Source organism: Haliaeetus leucocephalus, unplaced genomic scaffold (assembly GCF_000737465.1).
Source record: "Haliaeetus leucocephalus isolate CR32 unplaced genomic scaffold, Haliaeetus_leucocephalus-4.0 Scaffold984, whole genome shotgun sequence".
Classification (NCBI taxonomy): domain Eukaryota; kingdom Metazoa; phylum Chordata; class Aves; order Accipitriformes; family Accipitridae; genus Haliaeetus; species Haliaeetus leucocephalus.
This window is the reverse complement of record NW_010973420.1, coordinates 722,803-745,639: the sequence shown is the minus strand read 5'-3', so window position 1 is coordinate 745,639 and position 22,837 is coordinate 722,803. Positions and strand designations below refer to the sequence as shown.

Sequence of the window (22,837 nt, the reverse complement as noted above, 5' to 3'; positions counted from 1 at the left end):
TATATTTTTAAATCCAGACGAGTTGCATAACAGACAATTGGTGTCTGTGTTTCCCTTTGCTAATCTTGCAATAATTAAATGCTACCAGTGAACTACTGGCTCTGGAACAACTCTTACTCATTTATTACAAAACTGATAGTGGTAGATAACTAGTTTAAACATATATTGTAACAGTTAATAAACAAATGAAAGTGATCATCTCCCAGAAGTCCCAGCAGAGCCCAAGTGCCGTGTAGCAGGACACCCTGCATACAAATGCCTGACAGAATGAATGCATTAAGCCAAGCTGTTCCTGCCTTCATTTAATCAGTCTTTCCTGGCCTACTGCACTCCGCAAGGAGGGGCTACAGGATAACAGCCTCATTTTTCAACGAGATCCACGATTCTGCAAGTTCTTGGTGAAAATGGCTATGCAGCTTGAGAACCTGTGATCTTGCACTTCACCAAAACTCAAGATGAGGTTATCAATAACTAATGTTCAAATGCTCCTGAAATTTTTACACTCAACTACTTTGATGATTGGTCTTGTACGTCATTGAACTTTCTGCAATGCATCTGAAGAGAGAAAACAAAGTCATATTGCTGTACTGCAGAATGATACAATGTTCTGTATTCCTACCACACTGATAACCTCATACATTGATAAGACTATGACTAGCGACAGCGCTCCAGCAGCACTTTCTGCTGTGCTGCACAATGCAGACTAAAAGACGTACTGCCAAGTCAGATTTTTATTTGGATAAAAAGAATTGGATAGCCAAAAACCTTCTTAAAGCATCAAAAGATTGTTGTCATTTCACCTCTCCTCGTCTTAATGAGTATATTAAACTTGTTATCTTTTAAATAAAACTGCCTTTTCTTGAATTCTAAGATCATGCACCACAGTTTTTATAGTATTGATATTTAATTCCTGATTATAGCCTTCTGCTGCTTCTGATTTTTTTTCCCCTCACCCTGAAAAGTAGGTGCCTTTCATCATTCACAATTCAACGCAAAGTGAAAGAAACCAAAGCATCAGACACATCTCAGTGTTATACAAAACTCAGGGGCTAGAAATCCTGTGCTGCTGCTGCTGCTTCTATACTGGGTCAGCAACAGCCTGGGAGTATCTGCAGTCATGCCCCCCTTTTCAACACAACACATTCTAATACCAAATTGTTCACTTGAAGATGATTTGTGGTTATTTGTTTGACCAATTTCCAGTATGTTTGTCAGAAATCTTCCAAGAAAACCTTAGAAAGCCTGACTCTTTTAAATAAAAACATTCTGTGGGGACATATTGATTTTGTTAAGTCTTTCAGAACAAGCCTCCCAAGGGTTTTTTTTGCCAGCTTGCCCAATTTGTGGGTGCTCTGCTTGCGCCAAAGTTGTTAGCAGACCATCTGGGAGACAGGAACAGCTGCAGGTCATTCAGGTTTCCAGTTCACACTTGATTTTGAAAAAGTCAAAGTGGAAAAATGATTCCCATTTTTGCCCCCAAAACCAACATTTCAGGCTCCTCCCCTTTCGCCCTAGAAATCTTTTAAACTTTAACTTTTAAGGCAGTGCAGAAATAATTGCTTGGGTTTAAAATTACTGAATTCTAACACAACAGAAGTCAGTTTCCAGCCATCCCTTATTTCGCACTAAAAAAGGAACATTATGATTCGTTCAGCTCCTGGCAGATGAGCACTGTGCTCTTCCTCTGTGTGTTGCTGTTAAGGTTGCAAAGCAGTGAGAACCTCCGCATCACTGTTGCTTATTTATAATAAATGGCTTTCAAGTAAAGCATTTCGTCTTTTCAGGGATTGGTTTCTTTTCTTTTTTTTTCCCCCATTGTATAATAGAAAGAATTTGTGAATTAATCTGACCAAGGCAAACACATCCTACAGTTCTTTCCCAGACAAAACTCCCACTGAGATCAACTGTCACTTTTACTCAGGAGAACTTTTTCCTGTGAAAGAACTGCAAGAATTGGCACCCTCAGTACATCCTACAATTTTGACTGCCACTGAAATTGCTACAGTTTTATATCCAGGCCAAGCATAACATACTGTTTCTTACTCTTCTCATCCAAACACAAAAAACACCATGTAGTTTCCAAAATTCACTGTATTAGAACTAGCTGTCTCTGTAGGATTTTTCTAGCCCACAGTACTAACTACCTTCATAACTCTTAATTCCGTGCAAGGAAGGAAGCATCATTTCATTGCCAGGACTGGGGACTGGAGCTCCAGGTAAGGTGCCTTGCATTAGCTCATACACACTGCCTGAGGTCAGGCAGGGAGCTGCACCCAAAGCTCCATAATCCAACCCATGGTTTTCTCCCCACAACATCTTTTTTCACCTCATGGTTTGAATTCTAATATTTATGACACATGATATTTAGGTGTGTCTTTTTGTGATGAAAAAAAAAAAGCTTCTTTTGTTTAAACATACGGAATCTGCTGTGTATCTGAGGACCAGCTGTGCACGTATACTTACAAGTAGACTTGCCGTGGGTTTTCTCACAATTTGGACAATGATAGATGTCTATATCTGGTGCCTCTTCTTCTTCAACACCCACACAGCTGGAATATATGAAGGCAAATATTACATTAGCTTGATTCCATCTCCAAACATGCAAGCATGCAATTAATAATGAAAAAAACCAAACCCCAATAAGCTGTGCATTTACTATGCAGCTATGCTGACTGCTAACAGCTATATCAAAGCAAAGCTTAGGTGTTTTTTACGCTAGTACAGTCAGACTGGACTTTCTGCAGCCTACATTCCTGATGTGGTGCTAAAAAGGTGTCAGTCAGAAGCCCACTACCAGCTCACCAGGGACCTCCTAATGGCAGAGAGTCCTAAAGAATTTTTTTTCCCAGGGAGACCATTTTGTATCTACATGGAGTTCTCCAAGCACCATCCCACGTAAATCTAATTAACAAAACACATCTTCTTTACCAAGCATGTATGGACAGCTGCTAGGTACCAGAGTAGTCTTGGCAAGGTATACCATATGCAAGATTTATATAGGTTACATCTCTATTACAATATACGAAGATGAGGAGGAAAAGAAGACACATAGCTCACAGCACTTCTGGCTGCCAAGAAGATGGGTTGTATCATGGCAGCTGTTTAGAACACCCACCGAGATTATTTTGGATGGCACAACATATGCAACAATACAGCGCAGCCTGTGGGCACGCTGCGTGAATGCAATCCAATGGCAGAACACAGCGCTGCGGCAAAACAAAACTAAACTGCAAAGGAATGAAGTACCCAAGATAAGAAGATGTTGCGCAGTCAAAGCACCGAGCAGCCAGCCAAATAATCGAACTCCAGAATGGCACTGTTCCTTCCGACGGAGGAAAAGCAAACAGGATCCTGCTCCTGCTTGCTCGGTCTGAAGTAGCCCAGGCTGCAAGGCACATTTGCAGCACAGAAAAAAGAGTTTCAGTTGGGTGCTGTGAGATACGGCCCTCACGTCATGGCTCCATGAGAGCTCAGCTAGGCAAGAGGAACCACAAGAGGCAACAAAGGTAGCTTCACCTTAACCACCAGCACAAACAAGGCTAGATCACACCGTGATAAAAGCACTCCTGGAGTTTCTCTGCTTCACCACCTGAAATGCCTTTTCAGTGCTCTTCAGTGAGCAGAAGACACCGATTCATCTCTTCTGCCAGAGAAAGGGTTTGGGCACGGGTCATGGCAACGCCATCCTCATGCATATGGTAGCGTTCAGCCTCCTTGCATCCCACTGGCAGTTCAAAGTGGCGATCAGTGCAGGAAGATGAATTCAGAGTTTTTAGCTGCTGGTTCTGACCCACAGCAAGCAGAGGAGAGGATGTTTGCTCCTCTCCCACAGGCAAGGCAACAGGGTGGGTCAGTTGTCCAGCGATGTACAGGATACCATTCTCACCGTGTTCAAGCTCTTTAAGACAATACCAAAGTGTCCAAAATTACAAACAAGTTAAATAACTACAGAAATTAATGTAGGTTGGATACACCAGCAATTACTAAATATGATGGTCTAGATGTAGGAAGGCCCTAAACTCCTGGTTACTGGCAGACAGGAAGGTGCACAGATAAAGGAAGGATAATGCGTGATCATGCAAGCCCACCTCTTCTATGCTTTTTTAAGCCTTGCAAGTCTCTGCTGTTGTGAACCAGCTACCTGGCTCCACGGAGCTCAGAGCTCTTTTGATGTCTTTGGTGGGGGGTGTGCATATGTGTGCATGCACACGGTGTACGTGAGCACACACACAAACACGTGCATGCTCGGGACAGGAGGATTAAGTGTTAAAATGCACTATGACCCTCTCTGCTTACAAAGGTGGGTTTGAAACCATTTCTGAATCCAAGGCACACAGTGATGTGCAACTGTACGTATCATGATTACAAACACAGATCTACTTGCTTTTAGAAAAAAGAATCAACAAAACCAATATTCAGTCTGCAACCGAGCTGGAAAAAGCCAAACTAGCTAGATATGGAAACAAATCTTTCTGTAACCATTGTAAATGTTTTGTCAAAATAAGATTCTGCCAGAAACCTCTGTGGATATTTTCATCCTGTTGCAGCTGCCAGTGTGCGTATGGGACCCAGCTCCCTCCAAACCAAAGAGTACAGGGTGAGAGAAATTCTCATTTTTGTGAGTTCAGCCTGTGAACAGCCTGGTAAACAGGACATTATTTCGGAATTGTCTAAAAGCAACTTCAGATTTGGCTGATTTATTTTTTTTTTATTAAACAGTTACTTGAAAAAATACAAAATTATTGGGTCTCCGTGGGCAGACAGCATGGAAAACTGAAGAGTAAGTTTGCAGACAGGAAAAATCATCACAACAATCCAGTCCTCAGAGTCAAGTACATACGGGCAGTAAAATACCAGATTAAGCAGTAGAAAAATTAAACAAACCCTGTCAGATTAGAGCAAGCGTAAGAGAATGTGGAGGATTCTTCTACCCATAAAGCTGCGTCAGCTGCTTATGCCACTGGATTCAGCTTGTTAAGCTTAGTAAAGGTATGGATTAGGCTCTATACAAGGGCTTGAAAAGTCTATATTTAGCTAAACTAAGGAGATGAGACCCTTGGGCGCTGCATGGACTGCTATAGGAGGAGGTATGAAAAGCTACTGCATTGGGCAAAGGCTTCAGTGTGGTGGGAGCTATTGTTCTGAGAGCAAGTAAAAATATTTAACTAGAACAAAAAGGAAAAGTAAAAATAACTGACCTCAAACTCAAACGGTCCTCTAAAAGATGCAGTCAACTTTTCCAACTACAACATGGCTTTTGAATAAGGTTTGGCCATTTACAGCTACTCGTAGGCAGAAGCCACTATCCTCACTGTACATGAAGTTGCAAGTACAAACTGTCCAAGAGATCACCCTATCGAAATCCCTCAGGTGATCTTTAACCAAAATATGACCCAGTTCCAGTCTGTGCCCCTTTTCTCAATGAACAGAGCTTGACTCCCCAGGTTATTTCCACCAGCAGAACTGTTTGTGGGCTTCCACATGAATATAGGCATACAAAATTGAATTGCCACAGTTAAAGACAGGTTAAGAGAGACAACCGCTCAATAACACTCCTGCCAGAAGAGGAACAAGGATTTCTTGCTGGGTGTATTGGTTTTATGTGGCAAGGTTTTGGCAGTGGAGGGGCTGTCAGCTCTGCAGCAGTGACCTACCCTTGCGTTGGTCTCCAGAGCATTTGCACCTGTGAATGAGAACCAGAAGGAGATTGCCAGCCTTGGCAGAAGTCAGCGCAGACTCCTGAAGAGGTCTCCTGCCTAATTTACAAATGTATTTTTTCTCAGAGCGGTTAATCAACAATATAACAGAATCAAAGCATTTCTCCAGCTGAAGAAAACCAAGTCATCTATAGCAGCTGAACAGTGCTGTCCTTCCCCTCAGTCCCCAAATTTGAGCACAAATGGTGCTTTGTGTTTTGCATCTATTTTTTTTTCATGAGAACACTCCACTTTGGTCCCTCCGGTTTCTTTTTTCAGCCCCATTTGCCTGAGAGAAACACAAACATAAAAAAGACTCGAGCCAAGCGTTTGACCCCCTACAACGATCAAACGGGTTCAGAGTCAGACAGTGCAGGATCACAGGCGGCGTGCTTGGGAGCAGCCTCCAGCAACGGGCCCTGCTGCAGCCAGCCCCACATTAATCTGTCAATATGAGCCCTGGATGCGTTACCATCGACAGAGGAGAACTGGAAAAAGCTCTCAGTAGCACTTTTGTGTGATTATTCAGATCCGCTGATGAGATAAAAATGGACGTAAGAGGTTCAGCAAAGGTACTGCAAGGCAGCGTGCAAGGCAGAGCTTGCAAAAGGACGGGCAGGGAGCAGAGGGCCAAGCGGCAGGAGGCAGAGCTGCAAGCAGCCTTGCGAACAACAGCAGGAGCAGATTTATTTGCCTCATTTGTAGCAGCAGTCCAAGAATCCGTTTCAAAAAGCCCACAGACACCTCAAAACAGCGTGCTGACACCCCAGCAAGACCCCACTCTGCTGCAAGAACTCACAGATCAAGCGGTGCAGCATTTACGCCACGGCAGCCTGTGAAAGAGATCGCTGAACACGTCCTCCTGTTTGCACGGCAGCGGTACCTCACGGGCACCGGCGATTTCATACTCAGAGGCGTGCGCGGGGACAAAGTGGGTGTCCTCCAACAACGTATTTAGGTGTGGATGTCTCTAACTGTCTAACTGTGAATTATCTCCAGCTGCTGCTTTTTAACTGTGTGATAATTAAGGCATTTGGCAGGACCAAACACATTCTTGGTGAAAGCATCAGCTTCCCAAAGCAGATCAGAAGGAGAAAACTTTTACTTGGTGAAGGATAAGGAAGCAAGGAAAGAAAACTGTCCCCAGACACCCTGCAAAGCCTCACGCTCACTGTCCCATCAGCGTTAACGCGTGAGAGGTTGCAGCCGTGACGTGCCAGCTGGGAACCAGGGATGCAGCTGGTGTGGAGGGTAAGGATGCAGGACGCAGGAGCACCAGCCTCACGGCAGCAGCCAGCACACACCGCTCAACCGTCGTCTCATCCAGAGAAACCCTGTTCCACCTTTTTGCCCAAGTGCAGGAAAGATGGAATAAGGGATTAGTTATTGTGCATCCAAAAATATCTTGTTGGAACTATTTAAAACAACTTAATGGTTGATTTTTAAATGGTATTTAAGTGATTTAACTCAGGTTGAGGCAGCGTAAAACTAATTTGATAATGAGATAAAAGTGAAACATTATTACTGATGCATTTGAATTTTACCAAAACTGTTATACGAAAAAAATAATAATAATGAAAAGTAAAGCCTTTGATATTGCAGCTGTTTAAGCTGATATATCATACATTTTACAGTGACTTAATGAGAATTAGCACAAACAGAAGCATTTGCAGTCAGAAGCTACAAATTACATTTTTATTAGAAACTCTGCCCTTTGCCACTTTAAAATGAAATTGCTTCTGTGTTCACAATGAAGAGACATTCAAATTTCAGTATTCTGACAAAGTTAATGACAATTTTTTCATGCAGGCAACAATAATAAAAGGTGCCTAAGTCGGAAACTGGCTTTATAGCATGAATGTTTATGAGAATATTTATTTGTCATCTTCAGTGAGATGACATTTTAAGTAATTTTAGGGGAAAAATTAACCCACATAGTATCTGTTCTACCACAGCCATGTAATCTCCATTATCAACCAGAAGACAAGTATAGAAAAATATAAAAAAATAAAACAACCAAACAAAAGGCTACTTGATGGGAAAGAAAATAAAATCTAGTAATACATGAATAGAACAGAGGGAAAAAATAAGCTAACATCTTAATTCTGAAAACAAACCAAAGACAGACATTTTATCCGCTCCTGAGAAGCACTCTTCAAACATAGCACAAACATGAAATATAAGGTGTTCAAATAGACAATTGGGTTTGTAAGAAAGATTGCAAGCCAGCACAGATGGGAGTGACGGCGGCTCCCCAGGATGCTTGGCACCTGCATGCTCTTGGGGGGGTGATGCTGTATCCTTTGCTCTTTGCTGAATAGCCATGGACCACACTGACTTCCGATGGGAAGGGGCACCCTCACTCCCACCTCACCCCCCTAATTACAGGTCCCGATTTCTGGAAGAGAAAAATGGGGAAGAGCCCACCTCTCCCTACGTTGCACACTTTTTATCTACCAAGAAGGTCAGTACAATTGTACCTTTTTGCAGATGAGGAATTTGTCACAGGCGGGATTGGAAGGGTTTGCTCAGGTTACCAGCAGGTCAACAGCACAGCCCAGCACAGGGCACAGGTCTTCAGCGCTCACGGACGAGTACAGCAGTGCCTGCCACATCCATGGTCAAACATGTTGTTCAGAATTTGTAACTAGCAAATAAATCACTAGACTAGTTGTTATATTCTGTGTATTTTAACTTAAATTCTGTTTTCAACCTTTACCACTTTACCAGAAGCATGCTGAAAGCTTAGGGAATTTTAACACTGGTGAAAAATGACACTTCAACTCTTATTTCACACAACCACATGTCTGCTTCTCCTTCTCTCCCTCAATCAGCCAAATCCAAATAACTTTTATAACCAGCCACAAACCTGGGATACCAGCATCGCATTAACTCTTGGAAAGTGGAAACCGATTTCACACTCCTCCCTCCCTTCTCTCGCAACCTGGAGGTAGATGGTCAATGGTCTACAACCCAGGAGAGCAGAGGGTTGTGCTGACGGGCCCATCTTCCAGCATGCTCGGGGTCTGGCAGGGGTACAGGCAGCAGGGGTGCTCAGGGCCAGCTGCTGGCTCTCCAGCAGCAAGCGGCTGCTCCACCCCAGCCCATGAGGATAAAGCATCAAAGCCCCGGGTGGGGCAGCTGCCACAGTGCAGAAGAGGTACTCACGGCATTTTTATAAGTAATAAAGGTCATAATTAGAAGTTAACCTGAGTTCATCCCTACCCCTTAACAACTGGTATAGTTTCTTGATGTGTCATTTATCACGTGTTGCACAATAATGCTCTTCCTTAATGTGTCATTTGTAAGGAAGATACCCATCCAGTTTCTGAAGCCTCCACCAGCTGAAAAAAACTATAGGTACTGTGGGAAACTCAGGGCTTCCCAGCAGCAGACAGACTCACGCTTCACAGTTTGATGCTGGGCCATTGTTAAGTGACAGCAGTTTCTTGGGTCCTCATCACCGCACCCAGACATGCAACGGCCAACATTGCGGACACAAGAGATGTTAAGAAAAGACAAAAAAAAGGGAAAGAAAGAAGCCATTCCAAGAGCAGTGAAATGAGCTGTTCCTCGGATTTGCATCTTGTGTGCTGTTTTTCTGGTGGCTGTCACAGCGTGAAGTCTGACCAGGGCTCTTCCATGTATGCTCTCCGGTGTCTAAGGAGCACACACACAAGCCTTTTCCTAAGCAGAAGGATTTGTCTCATCTAATCAGCCATGTATTTTCAGAAAACATGCAGGAATCTTTGAGACCTCAAGCCTCCTGTCAGTTACAGTTAAAGCTAAACAGCAAGTTCAAAAGTCATTTGGGAGAACAGAAAGACACATCAGTGTCACTTCAGTAGGAGACCCAAGAGCAAGCAATGGTAGGAGAAAACCCATGTGTGCTGGCTTGGGCACACGTGCAGGTGTCCAATACGTGGGACTTGTTGAATTAGGGCGTAGATGAGAGATAACCCTAGCTACACCAGATAGCTAGTATTTCACGTCACCTTACATATGCTCACCCTCGGTGCATTACAAACATAAATTTAGAGGGAAAGACCTCCTTTCCAAACCAAACTGTATCTGTGCTGTTCCCATTAGAAGCACAGCAGCTTCGGCAACATGCAAACATAAAGGCAAGGAAAATCTGCGCTATTCATCAGGTTGTTATGACTGTCTTTAATCCCAAGAAAATTACGTAACTTCTTTGACTCAATTTCTCCACCTATAAAGCAGTAATATTAATACCTGCCTGATAGCCTCAAAGGCTGCTGTAGTATAATTAACAAACATTTGCTCGGTGCTTTGAAGATGACAATCTCTGTGCAAGTGCTGGGTTGTGCTACCTACACACAGAGCTTTTGCTTTAGAGGTCTGTCTCTACTGCCTGTAAATTCTCCTGTGGGAATTTACAAATAAATGTTTTCCTTGTGACATTAGCCCTTCCTGGGCTTCACAACTCCACGCATTTTCACGGTTACTTTTTTAAGCTAAAATTTACATTTGAGTTTCCGCAGTTCTGGGCCCAACGCTGGAGCTTGTTTAAAGCAAAATCACCGTGTATTTGAAACCGGAAGAATTAGCCTCCTCCAGCTTATAAAAATCTTGAAGGGGCTTCTTTTCTGTTCTACACAATTTTGACCATGTTCCTGCTATCTAAAGAGGCTGCAGGAAAAACCAGGAGAAGGTGCAGGCGCTATAGCCTGCACAGACTGACTCTGTGTGATTTCATACTGTCTAAGGGATGCTAGCTACGGACAAGCAACCTTAGACTGGTCCTTAGCAGGGAAATGTCCACACAACTATTGCCACCAGACTACAAACGAGTACATACAGCGTGTGCAAGGAATACTGTGCTAACACAGGACATGTATTCAAGTTAGTCAAACATCACCCGTGCTTCTGAGCACTTGCCATGCCCATAAAAGCCACAAAATCATTCAAGTACTTGGGGGCTGGAGGCATGACATTAAAAAAGTTTTATTCCAGCGAACAGGCACAACACTACCAGTCCTGCAGCTTCTTCCTGGCTGTGTGTTGGTAAAAGCAGGCGCAGGGGGTAAGGGTGGTGCAATACACTCCAGCCCCCCAGATCAGGAGGGCATTGGGGGGCACCAGCCCTGGCCAGCCCCAGGTGTCCAGGCAGGATGCGAGGTCAGTGCCAGCACCCCAGAACCAGCCTTTCCCAAGAACCATGTCCAAACTCTGACGAGGAAAAGGGCATGAATGGGACTGCTGCTGAAATCAGGATGACTGCAAGTGATGCTCTCCTTACTTTTCAATTACGCTCCTCGTTTGATGTGAAAAGCCTGGTCCCACCTTCCCTTCCAGCACCCAGCGGGAGGCCGTGCTGTCTCAGGGGCACAGGGTGGGATGTATCACCATTTTTACCTTATTTATTATTCGGGAGTTCTTTGGAGCATGGGGATGTTGCCCACTCTTTTTGATGTTTGCAATTGTAGAATTAGTTGCTTGCTTATAAAGTAGGTGCCCTTTCCTTTTAGAAAGAGGAACAGAGTAAATCTGTTTGTTACAGTCCAGTTGAAAAATGCCAACAGGATTGAATTACAGCAAGGAGCTGCTTTCTGTGCTTCTTCGTCCTTGCACTTCAGCCAGTTGTACATTTTGCTGTCTTGGATAAACTTTGCTCTTTAGTTGACTGAACCACATTTTGCAATTTTTTTTCAAACTTGTTTGCAGTTGTGGTATGCAGCAGAGAATTAGCCCTTTGGGAGAAAGCATGAAATACTTGACCTCTATAAAACTATTTGTAAAAGTGAGTGAAATCAGGACCTCCCTGAAAAACAAATGTTACAGCCAACTAAGCCAGCTGTAGAATATTTTTTTAATTGCAAATGGCTGAGGAACTTCAGGGATGTTACTGGCCAGTGCAGGTGCTTGGCACCTCCCTGATTAAGAGATAATCTGCCCTATCTCTGCAGTATATAAGTATTCAAGTGTACAGTCCACCAACATGTTTATCACAGAGCTCTTTCTGCAACAGGCTCAACATAAATCGCAAACCCCAACGATGTGAAATGTTCAGCTGCTTGGCACAGGGGCTTGCTGCTCTTGCTGAAAGTGGCAACCCACACCGAGCTCTCCGGAGAGCAAAAATCACAGGCAGAGTTTTAAAAACACGGACTGAACATTTTTCAGAAGGTGCACCCCAAATTGCAAGGAAAGCTAAAATAAAAGTAAGCCTAGAAACAAAATGCAGACATTGAGAACTTAAATTACATTCAGAGAATTACAGATTTTATGTAATCAACAATATCCAGATTGTTCAAGCCTGAGTCATAAAACAAGTTTAAAAACACCAGAAACGAATCATATTTAGCAACTGAAGCTATTATTATAGGATATATTTCCCTAAAGTATAATAGTTTTGTCTCTATTACACTGAACACTATTAATGATAATCTGTCCTCAGTTGCTATTTTTGTAAGCAGGTTAGTTGTTGTGGAAAAAGATATCCTGTTTTTTGAAGGCATTATATCTGATCCACTCGCTGAAGTCCCCAGTGATTTCTGTAATCTCAACACATTACAAAGGAAACAAAAGTTTAGATCACTCTGCAGAGAGTTACTATTTTTACATGGTTGCATTGCTGTTATTCATAGGCATAAAATGCTAAACTACTCCAGTGGCTTGGATGCATAAACCCCACTTTCAGCCCCTACCTACATTCAAAATACCTTAAGGAAGATTCTTCTAAGTTGATGGTAAGATGAGTCCTCAAAATACATTGCACGCTACACCACTACTCCACCTTAGGAAGAAACGTGTTAGAAGAAAAATTGGAATTTTTCACCCCAACAGAAGCAGTAAAAAACAATATGGGGAAAAAAGGGAAAAGGGTTTTTTGTCTTGAAGCGAATAGCTGAATGAAGCTCAAGAAAGGGGTGTGATTCTTAAAAGCATCCCTGAAGCCACTTGGAAGCCCAGGTCTGATTTCAATTAGTGGTATTCACACTCAGAAGCCTCTAAGCCATATGTTAGTTACTACATATTCTTATTAGTGGAGGAACTGTGTGAAGCATTTGATGCTTTCTAAATCGCTGGTCCCAGTTCCATGGAGGGACAGTGACCTCTGCCATCCAGCCATCCGACCGTGACTCTCCATCCCTCGGTCTCACTCCCAACCCCTTCCAGGCTCTGCAGAGCCAAGTTCCTCACAAAGCAGCACAAATTTGGCTGCACTTTTCTTTCCTTCAATTCTGCAGTTGTAGTTCAACTATGAGCCAGATTCTGGATGCCGTTCTAGTCTTTCTGGGCTGCTCTTGGGGCACAAAGGACCGAAAAATTGCCCTAAGTGCTCAGCTGGGAATTCCTCCAGCACAGGGGAATGCCTGGGTGCCACAGAACCAGCCTGCATGACCTCATTTCATACCAGGTAACGAAAGTGCTCAATAACGTATCAAACACAAGACTAATTTTGTTTTCCTTTCTTGAAAACATACAGCTCTCCTACTTGGAGTAATGCAGAGAACCATGATCTTAACATATAGAGAGAGGACCGGATTCCCGGTGAGCTGTTACAAAAACACTCTTTATCTCTTTTAATATCATGTTTAGCTAATGTAATTACTTAAAAGTGGTTTCCCAACCTTTGCTGGTCTGTGGAGTCCTGCATGTTTTCCTGACATCCTCCATGGAGCAAATCTAAGCCTACCGACATCAGGCTTGCTTTTCTTAGATCAAAAGTCTGTTAAAAACGGACAATGATTTCAAGGGGTCCCTGGAACACACTGAATTAGAAGGCTCTCTTTTCTGACACCTGGAGAAACTAAAAAAGATCTGAAACAGTCTAGGTTTTGGCCAGCCAATCTTATAAGAAAGCAGGAGCAACTCAAAAGCTGTTTTAATTTAGAAGAGCCATCAGTGATTCAACGATACTGGCACATTCCTTAAGGCACAAACACAGCCACACAGAGATGTTGGTGCTTGAACCCAACAGTGCCAATATGCCCTCAACTACCCTATCTGGATACTCACAGTGGTGCTAACATGACCCCACTGTAGAATAAAGTTTACCTGTCCAAATGAATACTTAGTAATCATCAACAATCTGTCCTATTTACTTGACAACAACTTGATGGTTGTCAACAACTTGATGGTATTACAATTTGACATGGTAATACCATTTTGTCCCTTAACAAACTATCCAGATTTGAAGTTAGTAACTTTGCTGTATTAGTTTTATTGCAACGTGTTTTCCTGGTGCACCCAAGACTCTTTCTTTATTGCAGCAGCTGCCTGTGATTTGAACACAAGTCAACATGAAGTCCACACCTTCCTTCTGGCCTTGCTATCACTCCTTTGCATGCTAAATTCCTCCCTGTTGCAAGAGCCAGCCAACATTACCGTTCTCACCCAGCTATCAAGAAAGCCTCCAGGAAGAGCTGGAAGAGTATTTACAAACATCAACTTGCATAGGAATTCAGTTTTCCAGGTTCTGTATTTAAATCCCCCACTGTGCTTAGGAACCACAAATCTTTACATGAGGTGTTTAGTGTCAGGGAAGCTCACAGAAAAAGCAGATTCTAGATTTATGTTTGAGACTATCACCAGAACAGGCATTTTTAACTTGTAAACTAGAGGTTTTGCTCAACCTGAATCTAAGACATTTGCATACACCTAGGAGTTATACTTGTGCAATTATAATATACACACACACATAGAGACTTTGTGTCCTGCAGAGTGTCGTCGTGCTGTAGTTACCAGGTGAAGTTACCTGCAGGTCTTCCTGACCTCCTCTGTGGACACTGGATTTCAACAAGAGCTTCAACTATTGCTTCTTTGCAGAGGCTGGAATCAAATGACTCTATTGGGTCTGTTTACAGGGTGCCACGCAGCTTGTTCAAATGCTAGAACAATACAGCTCCGCTAGCAAATGCTCTGCCCAGCCCCATATAACCTCCTCCACTGGACCCATCACACCAGGGGAGCGCTGCATCCAGGGGCAAACTCTGCCCTAACGTTCACGCTCTTGGGCAGACAGAGCAGCCAGATGGTTGTCGCTGCACCGTGAAGCAAGGGTGGAAGAAGCGGGGAAACCGCAGCCTGCTTATCTCTTCAGTAAAACTGCACCTGGCAGTTCTGCAGCTGCACCATGTGCGGTACCCAAGCTAGCGCGAGAGCCTGGCACCGCACGCAGCCCCAGCACTTTGGCAGCACTGCCCTGCGAGCCATAATTAGTTCAGCTAGCCTCATGCAAGCTCAGACCTGAAACTCTGTTCCCTCCAGGAGCAATGACAAACTGTAAGCAGTGGCAAAATAACCTCCTGAAAGTAAGTACTGTTTATTTACAATAAACCTCCCTCCAAACTGACTGTATACCTATCTTTCCCCTAACTGTTCCTACCCTAGAGTAGTCTCCAAGAAACTTTCTCCCTGTGTAACTTGAAAGCCACCGCCATTCCGCTCTTAAGAAGGTGTTTCAATGGGTTTAAAGTTCTTTTGATCTCTAAGTCCTCGGCTGGCAAAACATGGCCTGAGAGAATAGAAGGATCCTTTGGGCAAACAGCTTGCCTCTTATTTTTCAAGGGTGCATTGGGGCATGCCAGGGTGTCCTGCATTACTCTTCCACAGCCTTCTCTGAAGGTAAATTAGTACAGCTGTTGAAAAATTCTGATAATCCAATAACTTCTCACTTATCCTTACAATTATTAAAAGTAATTATTAATAAATCAATGCAGGTCCACTTCTCATCTGTCACAGTTTGGTCAAACCAACCAGTATACATTTAACTTTGAATTTTGAACATGCTCAACGTAACTGTTCAAAATCTACCAGTCTCTGAAGTTATTCTGGAAAGTAAGGAGCTCAAAGAATCACTAGGTATTCACTGAAAAGGTTAAGCTCAACTTTTGCAGCTCTGACAGTAACAGAGGCTATGACTCCATTGCAAGTGGGTACCAAGCCAACCTAGGGACCCTACACAGGGCTCCAGGCTGCCGTGAAGCCTGTGCTACTTGCTACTCACGTTGGTACTCAAACCGACCAACCTAAAACTGCTGCTGGTGAGCTCATATAAGCTTCAGCCCGGCTGTAGTGCAGATGGACTAAAGCCACTCCTGAAGGCCCATGCTCCAAAAAGCTTGTACTCTTGGAGACACAGGTAAGTTTCCAGATTTCCAATGGCTAACCTATTTCTTTCCTCATAGTACCCAAGAACCCCAGTATTTCATTAGGAAAATAACATTTTTTTAAAGATGGATGTTCACTAAGTTGCAGGCAGGAATATAAACCCTGTGGATGCCCTTCCAGAGAAACAACAATCTTTATCATGAGCAGCATGAAAAGCCATCTATCGAATATAAAGCTCAACATCCTGTCACAGGTGTCTTCATGCTCATTTCAACACACTACAGGTCACTATATTATTGCTTTAATTTTCAAAACATTCCCTTAAAAAAGGCAAGAAAGTCACCAAGGAATCGGTGGTGGTCTTTGCTTAGGTGTGCATGCCAATAAATCGTTTTGCTCCGCAGCCTGTGCTGACTCTGAAGCCCCAACTCAGTTTGGATTCAGGTAACTTTTTCAATGCCAATGGCTTTGATATTAGGAATGGGTGGCAAGGAACCAAGTCACAACCTTGGCTGTCATCCCCTGCCACTGAATACCTGAGCAGTTCCTTAGTGTTGCTCTCCATGAGAAGCTAAGAGGCAGAGAGACACAATTCTGCTTTTCTGAAGCAACAGTAAATAGGTCATGCGACAAGCAGAGATGTAATCTCGCTCTCACTCTTGCTTTAAGCAAAACATGTAAATTTACAAAATGAAAACAGTACCAAAGAGACAGGAAGCCCATGTAGAAGACAAAATATTAACGTAAATAAACTGTGAAACATCCTTACTGCATGTTTCCTGATCCAGTAACGTAAACAGCGATTGGTATGAAGAATTTGAGATGTGCATTCCCTATTGTGCAGTCTTCTAGAGGCTGACACCAGTGTCATGGTACCATAGAAACAACACATTTCCAATTACCAAAAATGTGTTAAGTTAAAATGCCTTGCAAAATGTAAACTCACGCAAAAATTTTAATCATCTGAGCCAATTTCTGCTCTCAGAGTCCATCCTCTTCTATGTGTGTGGGAGCTGAATTTGGATCTGCTTATGTCTTATTAATAGAAAGAAACCTAAATATGAAAAATGAAATAAAAAAGGGAAAACCACCTGTATGGAGACAAGGTAAAAGCATGCCAGTAATCCTACGGCTGTTTTCAAATATACACAGATCTACCCCACATCTTCTCATGACTGGATGTTTTATTCTGTGTCAAATACCTTTTTCCTGGGTTTCAGAGGAAGTTCTATCTTACAGTCCCTTTATCATAGTAATATTCAAACCAACTTTTGCCTTCAGTTTAGCTTCTGATTAAGTTGTATCTTTTTTTTTTTTTTTTTTTTTTTTTTTTTTTTTTTTTTTTTTTTTTTTTTTTAATTTCCTACAAGGCACTTCAGTTTCCAGAATAAAACTCTATAAACTTAGATCCTCTGACATCAATAGTGGAACTTGTCAAATTTATCACCTATCCTCTCAGAATTAAAAACAAAACAAACAAACAAAAATTCACTTCTATATCTATCTATCCACACTGGAGACACAGATACATTCATACATGTATAAACCTACACAGACAGGCACAAAGAACATTTTCACGTAACCACAGTCTTGACCCTAAATAGACTCCATGAAGTCCACCAGAGAATTACTATTGATTTTATCTGGGAGATGCTCAGAGGCTACTGTATTTGAGAGGAACCTAAGAGTCTAAGATTATACATGTAGATAACAAACATTAAACTGTTTGCTGTGACCCATCTAGGGACAGGACTACTCGCATTCACCCCAACATGTACTGAGTTGTACCGCTGACAAGACTTGGAGGCAGAAGATAAAAGATCAATGTATTAGCCTCTCATTTTTAGTCAGCAAGATTTTAAAGTATTAGCAACACACAGTGCGCATCCCTTAACATTAATGCTAGCTGCAGTCTAGGGGTAGAGATCGACACAACAGAAGTGGCAGGCAGAGGAGATCTAAGAATAAAGCATCAGATACGTCAGTTATTGACAAACTCAGTCCCGGAGTCAAGCAGTCCTTCAGCACGTACTCAGCACTGATTTCAAAGAGACAGAAGTTGAAATGCAGTTCTGTAAGAAAAATTTGCACAATCTGGGCCTTTAATTACAGCATTTTTCTACTGAGTAGCACTTGTACAAGGCATAACTCTCCCAGTGGCAATGCTTATGTCTTTGTTTAAAGCTCAGCTGTGCTCCATCACCCCTTAAATAACTGTACAGTGGGATCTGGATAAGGATGATGAAAGTTCTCCTCACTGTGCTCAGTAAGAAGGGGCTAAATGTTGCAGATCACCATCATATTTAAGGAGAAAAATGAGTCTGCGATACAATAATTCAACCAGGCTGGACCAGATGGAAAGCTTTGCCACTGTGGTGTCAACACACCCTATTAAAGCCCATACGGTGATTTGGCTGTGATGATTACCACACCCTAAGCCTCCTGTAAGAGGATGATCTGTGAGGGTCGCAGGGTCCGTGTAGGTCTACACTACCCCTTTGTTAACATAATGTACCCTTAGGTCTCTTTGGCTCGTAAATAACTGTCATTGCCATCACTTGAATTCCTATAACTTCACTGAAACAGAGTTCAGGATGACAAAGGTTTTTAAGGAGTGAGTGGACCATCCACCTTCTGTGTGTGTTGAAATCAATGCCTGTGGAGAAAATTTGACAGCTAGTGTCTTAAAATCAGGCAGTTCTGATATCAGCATGCAATTAAATGTTAAAAGCAAGAGATGTGCATCATCGACACTTTTCCAGATCCACCAAGAAAACAATGATGTCTTCCTTCAGTCCTTAATTCTGGGCCTTGATGAACCACTGTGGTCATTTCTGGAGTTGATTAGAGGAGGTCTGGTCTTGATCCAGACAACTGAGATCAAAACAAAGCCAAGGGTCCACCTGCAAGATTGGAACCTTGGACGGAAAGTTCCTCAAAGCAAGCTATGCTTCAGCAAGGGTGATGCCCATGGGCAGGTCCCTGCCAGCCACCCGCAGGGCAGGCAACAGCCGCTTGCAGCATGGCACCGGTCCTTTCCAAACTGCATCTACTAAGGGCCCCTGATCCAATTACAAAAATGTACGGCTGGTGATTTTGTGCTTTGCCTTGTTATAAATAATAAGGTTACGTTTTCTTCATAGATCTTTTGATTTTTTTCCTTTGGGAGACTCGCGGGTGTTAATGGCATTAATTCCTATTTGCCAACCTTGTCCGTATAAATGAGGATGTTCATTAAATTAATGTTAAGCAATGAGCACTATAATTAGGACACACTTAAAATGCAGCGCGTCTAAATCAAAGACTGTCCAAGATGTTCTCTTTTTTATTAAGATATAATTCGAAGGAGGCTTAGTGTTTAGTTTAAAATGAATGGTATTTTCCAACAACTTCTTCTCACTACGGCGATGTACAGACCAAGGAAATACACCACAGACTGGCTCTTTCCAGTTGACATTTTTTCATACACTGGGGTAGGAAGTCTTTAATTAGCTATTATATTAATACTGAGTTTACTGTGTAATTTTTTGCCACTGATAGCAGTAAAGAAAGAAAGGAAAACAAAGAAACACGAAATAGTGGGCTGCATACAACTAATACAGTTGTGACTTTGGGAAGCAAACTGTAACATTGCGATTTTGATGAGAAGTTGACCAGGTTACAGCACTTGTAGTTTTTTTTATTTCTCTAGGAACAGAGGCTCATTGAGGACACATTAGTCACACACGCCACCCTTGAGGAGGTATCAGCTAAGGTAAAGGTAAGTGCACCAGAGATGTTATAACTCCAAGCCAAGGGCCAATTCATTCCTAGAGCATCCTTTGTGTTGTCCCGTGGAGATAACTCAGCCATTGGTGTTTGCCATTTTAGGCCAGACTGTCCACAGTTGCAGACTAGTTGAGTTTTAGTCTTTGAATACAAGAGTCACTCAGTGGGGCTCACTGAGTCATGCAGAAAATCCGTGGCAGACTTAAGAAGCAAGTTCAGCTCTCCCAATTCCTACTGCTGAAAGACAACACTCTCATACGAACAGACCAGCCACAAACAAATTTAGGCTGAAAAAACATTTCTAAATAGGGGGGGAGGTGAAAGTGCCAGATGAGACTCTTTTCCCCCTTGTTATTTTATATCAAATCAAAATTCTGTTTCATCTCACTGTCATATAATTTAAAATAATTAAAGGCTTAGAGACTGACCCCGATATTTAGTCACACAATTCCAGCTGACTGTAATGTCTGTCATCTGGGTGACATCAAAGGCAACACCTTGAAGAGGTCACCTTTACCAAAGACAACATTGGGAGAACGGCTTATGCAATTTTTTGCACAGCAACATATTCCCATCTATATCCAAAATTCATCATCTTCCCATGACAACTGGATAATCAGAGCCTGACTGTGTTCTCAGCGACACCAGGCTGCCATGTAGGACCATGCTAGTGGAAATCAAGGGACTCATACAAATACAGCTGGGATTAAAATTTAGATCTTACTATTTCACAGTTCTTTCCCAAATCCGTGCCCTAGTTACAAAGTTTGTCCATGAGTTTCTTTGCTTGACTGTTGCCGTCTCGCCTCGTCTTCTGGCAGCGCCAGCCTGGGTCGAATCCTCCACCCTCTGCCACATGCCGTACTTGCACTCGGCGCAGGACATCTGCAGAGATAACCTGTTACCATGCCAAGGATTCACTGCTGAAAACGGGGCTCTGCCAAACGCAGCCTGTTTGGCAGAGAAGCTGCTCGGCCCTGTGTGATTACAGCTGTTCTGATTCTTGTTCTGCCCCTTCTCCTTACTGGATTTCCCAAAAGCAGATGGGAAATAAGCCAAGAGGAAAGGAACCAAAGAGGCGGTGGTAAAAAGCAGGAACAAAACAAAACCCAAGGAAAAAATTGCAAAGCTAGAGCAAACTAAACCCAAAAGGTCAAGAAGTACATTAAACAAATAACACACAAATAACACTCCTCTCAAAATCATCCTCTTATTCAATTTATTCCTTGTGTAACTCAGCTGAAAGAAGTGGCACCAGTCCACAAAAGAATCTGGCCACACACAGTAATAAAACTTGCTTTTTTTTCCAGGCTACATGGACATAAGGAAATTGCAGGGAGCCTAGAAGTGCTCATCACGACCTGGTAGCCGGGGAAGGTTACAAAGCCCATCGCGCTGGCTGGCGGACCGCACCATTACGCAAGCGTTCAAAAGCACTGCATTGTATCTGAGCTCTGCAACAAAAGATGTTGATGAGGGCAACGAAGCTCCCCGCTTTAAGGTGTAAACTGATAGCCTGCAGGTGTGAAAAAAGAATTGGTTTGCACACGTTTTTTCTCTGTTGCTTGCTTTCTCTCTCCTGCTCCTTTCGCCAGTTGCCTTCTGCTCTTTACATACGATTTTCCATTTCATCTTCAACTGATGTGCCAGGTGCTAGCTAATGACCGCAAAACAGACACCAGCCGAGACAGTTGTCTGACTCAGTGTGACAGCATCTAAGTTCCTCCGCTACAAAATATGAAGGAGATACCTGAACAGACCATTTTTGGCACTCCGCAGAAGAATTTGAAAGTAAATCAGCATGAGTGGGGCTGCACACCTCCTACCTCCCTTTGCACACACACTCCAGCGATACCCAGGTGCAGTGCAGAGTCCCTTCCCCAAAACTCATCTCTCCATCCTGGTGGCACTCAGCTCTGTAACCAACACAGCATTCCCTCCACCCAGGGACCCATATAGGTCTCTTGACCCAGTAGTCAAGAGACAGATGCAATAACCTCAGATGCAATAACCTCAATAACAGCAACGTGACAGGAACCAGTAAGGAAAATCTGAACTACCTTTTAAATAAGCAAAAACGGCCTGATCCAAACTCTGTTAGATCAGTAGGAATTTTCCACTAAAGTAAATAGGTCATTATTACGTGAAGTTTAGATAACAGGCCCATAGATCAGCAACAGAATGAATGCCTAACATGACGGCTCTTCATAAGTGTTCTCAGATGCAACTTTTCACATCTTTTAAAATTTATGTTAAGCAATACAGATGAATAGAGCGTGAAAGCCCCACACATACTTGTACTTCTAACAGCGGAAAAAGGCTGAAACCTCTGCAAATGTATTTGTTCTCTCGGTGAGCTTCTGAGTGTTAAAGACAGAAATAGTAGTGAAATATAATCTTTATTAATCAAACTTGCATTCACAATCACTAAATCAGCTTCCAAAACCATAGCATAAGGATGGGTCTTCCCCACTTAAATTTGTCCCTTCCAGTCCTGATCAAGATCTTACAGAAGAGGCCACCAAGCACTGTGAGACCTAGGATTAAAGCAGTAAGAAACTTGATTCTCATGTGTGTCTCTGCAGCACATTTCAGTTTGTTCAGGTAAAAGACCTTAATGCTTGCCCAGGAGCATCCCATGGGATGGAAACGTTCTCCCGGCCTGGAATCTCTGAAAGCACCAAAGTGTTTCTGTTTATTTCTGCAGGCACCAGCCATGTCTCCTGTGTCAACACAAATAAATTTTCTTCTCAATAGGCCTAGACTATGTGTTTACACACGTGCTGGCACACACTGTTTGAATCTAGGTTTTGTCAGCTCTGCATATATAAAACCAAACCATTTTTGCCTTTGTCTCCTACACACGGACCAAGTGGTTCTTGTTGGCAGTGGTGATGCACGTACTCTTCCAGCAAACATGGAAAGAGGAGAAGAACACTATGAAAGAGAAAAATGGTCTCATCGCAACAAAATGGCCAGGTACTCTGGAGACCTGCATTAATGTGTGTAAGTCATTTTCATAAAATGACATTAAAATCTTCTATTTCGGTTCTATCTTACAGATGATAAGCACTGTTGAGGAGAGACTTTCTTCTAGTCTCAAACAACATTTAGCACAAAATACCTCAACCTCAGGTGAGGACTAGATGCAAGACTGCAAAAAGTAAATACTACACATATTTGTAGGGTCTCATAAAGTTCCATTTCAGTACAGATTCCTGATTTCTGAACTACAATCAGCAGAAACCATGGACCTTTGCAATGCAAGACTTTAAACTGTATCCTGCTTGCAC

At 42.7% G+C, this 22,837-nt stretch overlaps 1 protein-coding gene across 2 annotated transcripts in view; it reads right to left on the bottom strand.

The window, feature by feature from the left end:
* Positions 1 to 22,837, bottom strand: part of PHF2 (PHD finger protein 2) — an 84,708-nt gene that overhangs the window by 37,723 nt on the left and 24,148 nt on the right. The window contains exon 2 of one of the 2 annotated variants that reach the window (XM_010584405.1): positions 2,464 to 2,549. The exons of the other annotated variant lie outside the window; for it this stretch is intronic. Coding sequence (XP_010582707.1) covers positions 2,464 to 2,549 — 86 coding nt within the window. The remainder of the gene's footprint in view (positions 1 to 2,463; positions 2,550 to 22,837) is intronic. 2 annotated transcript variants of the gene reach the window in all.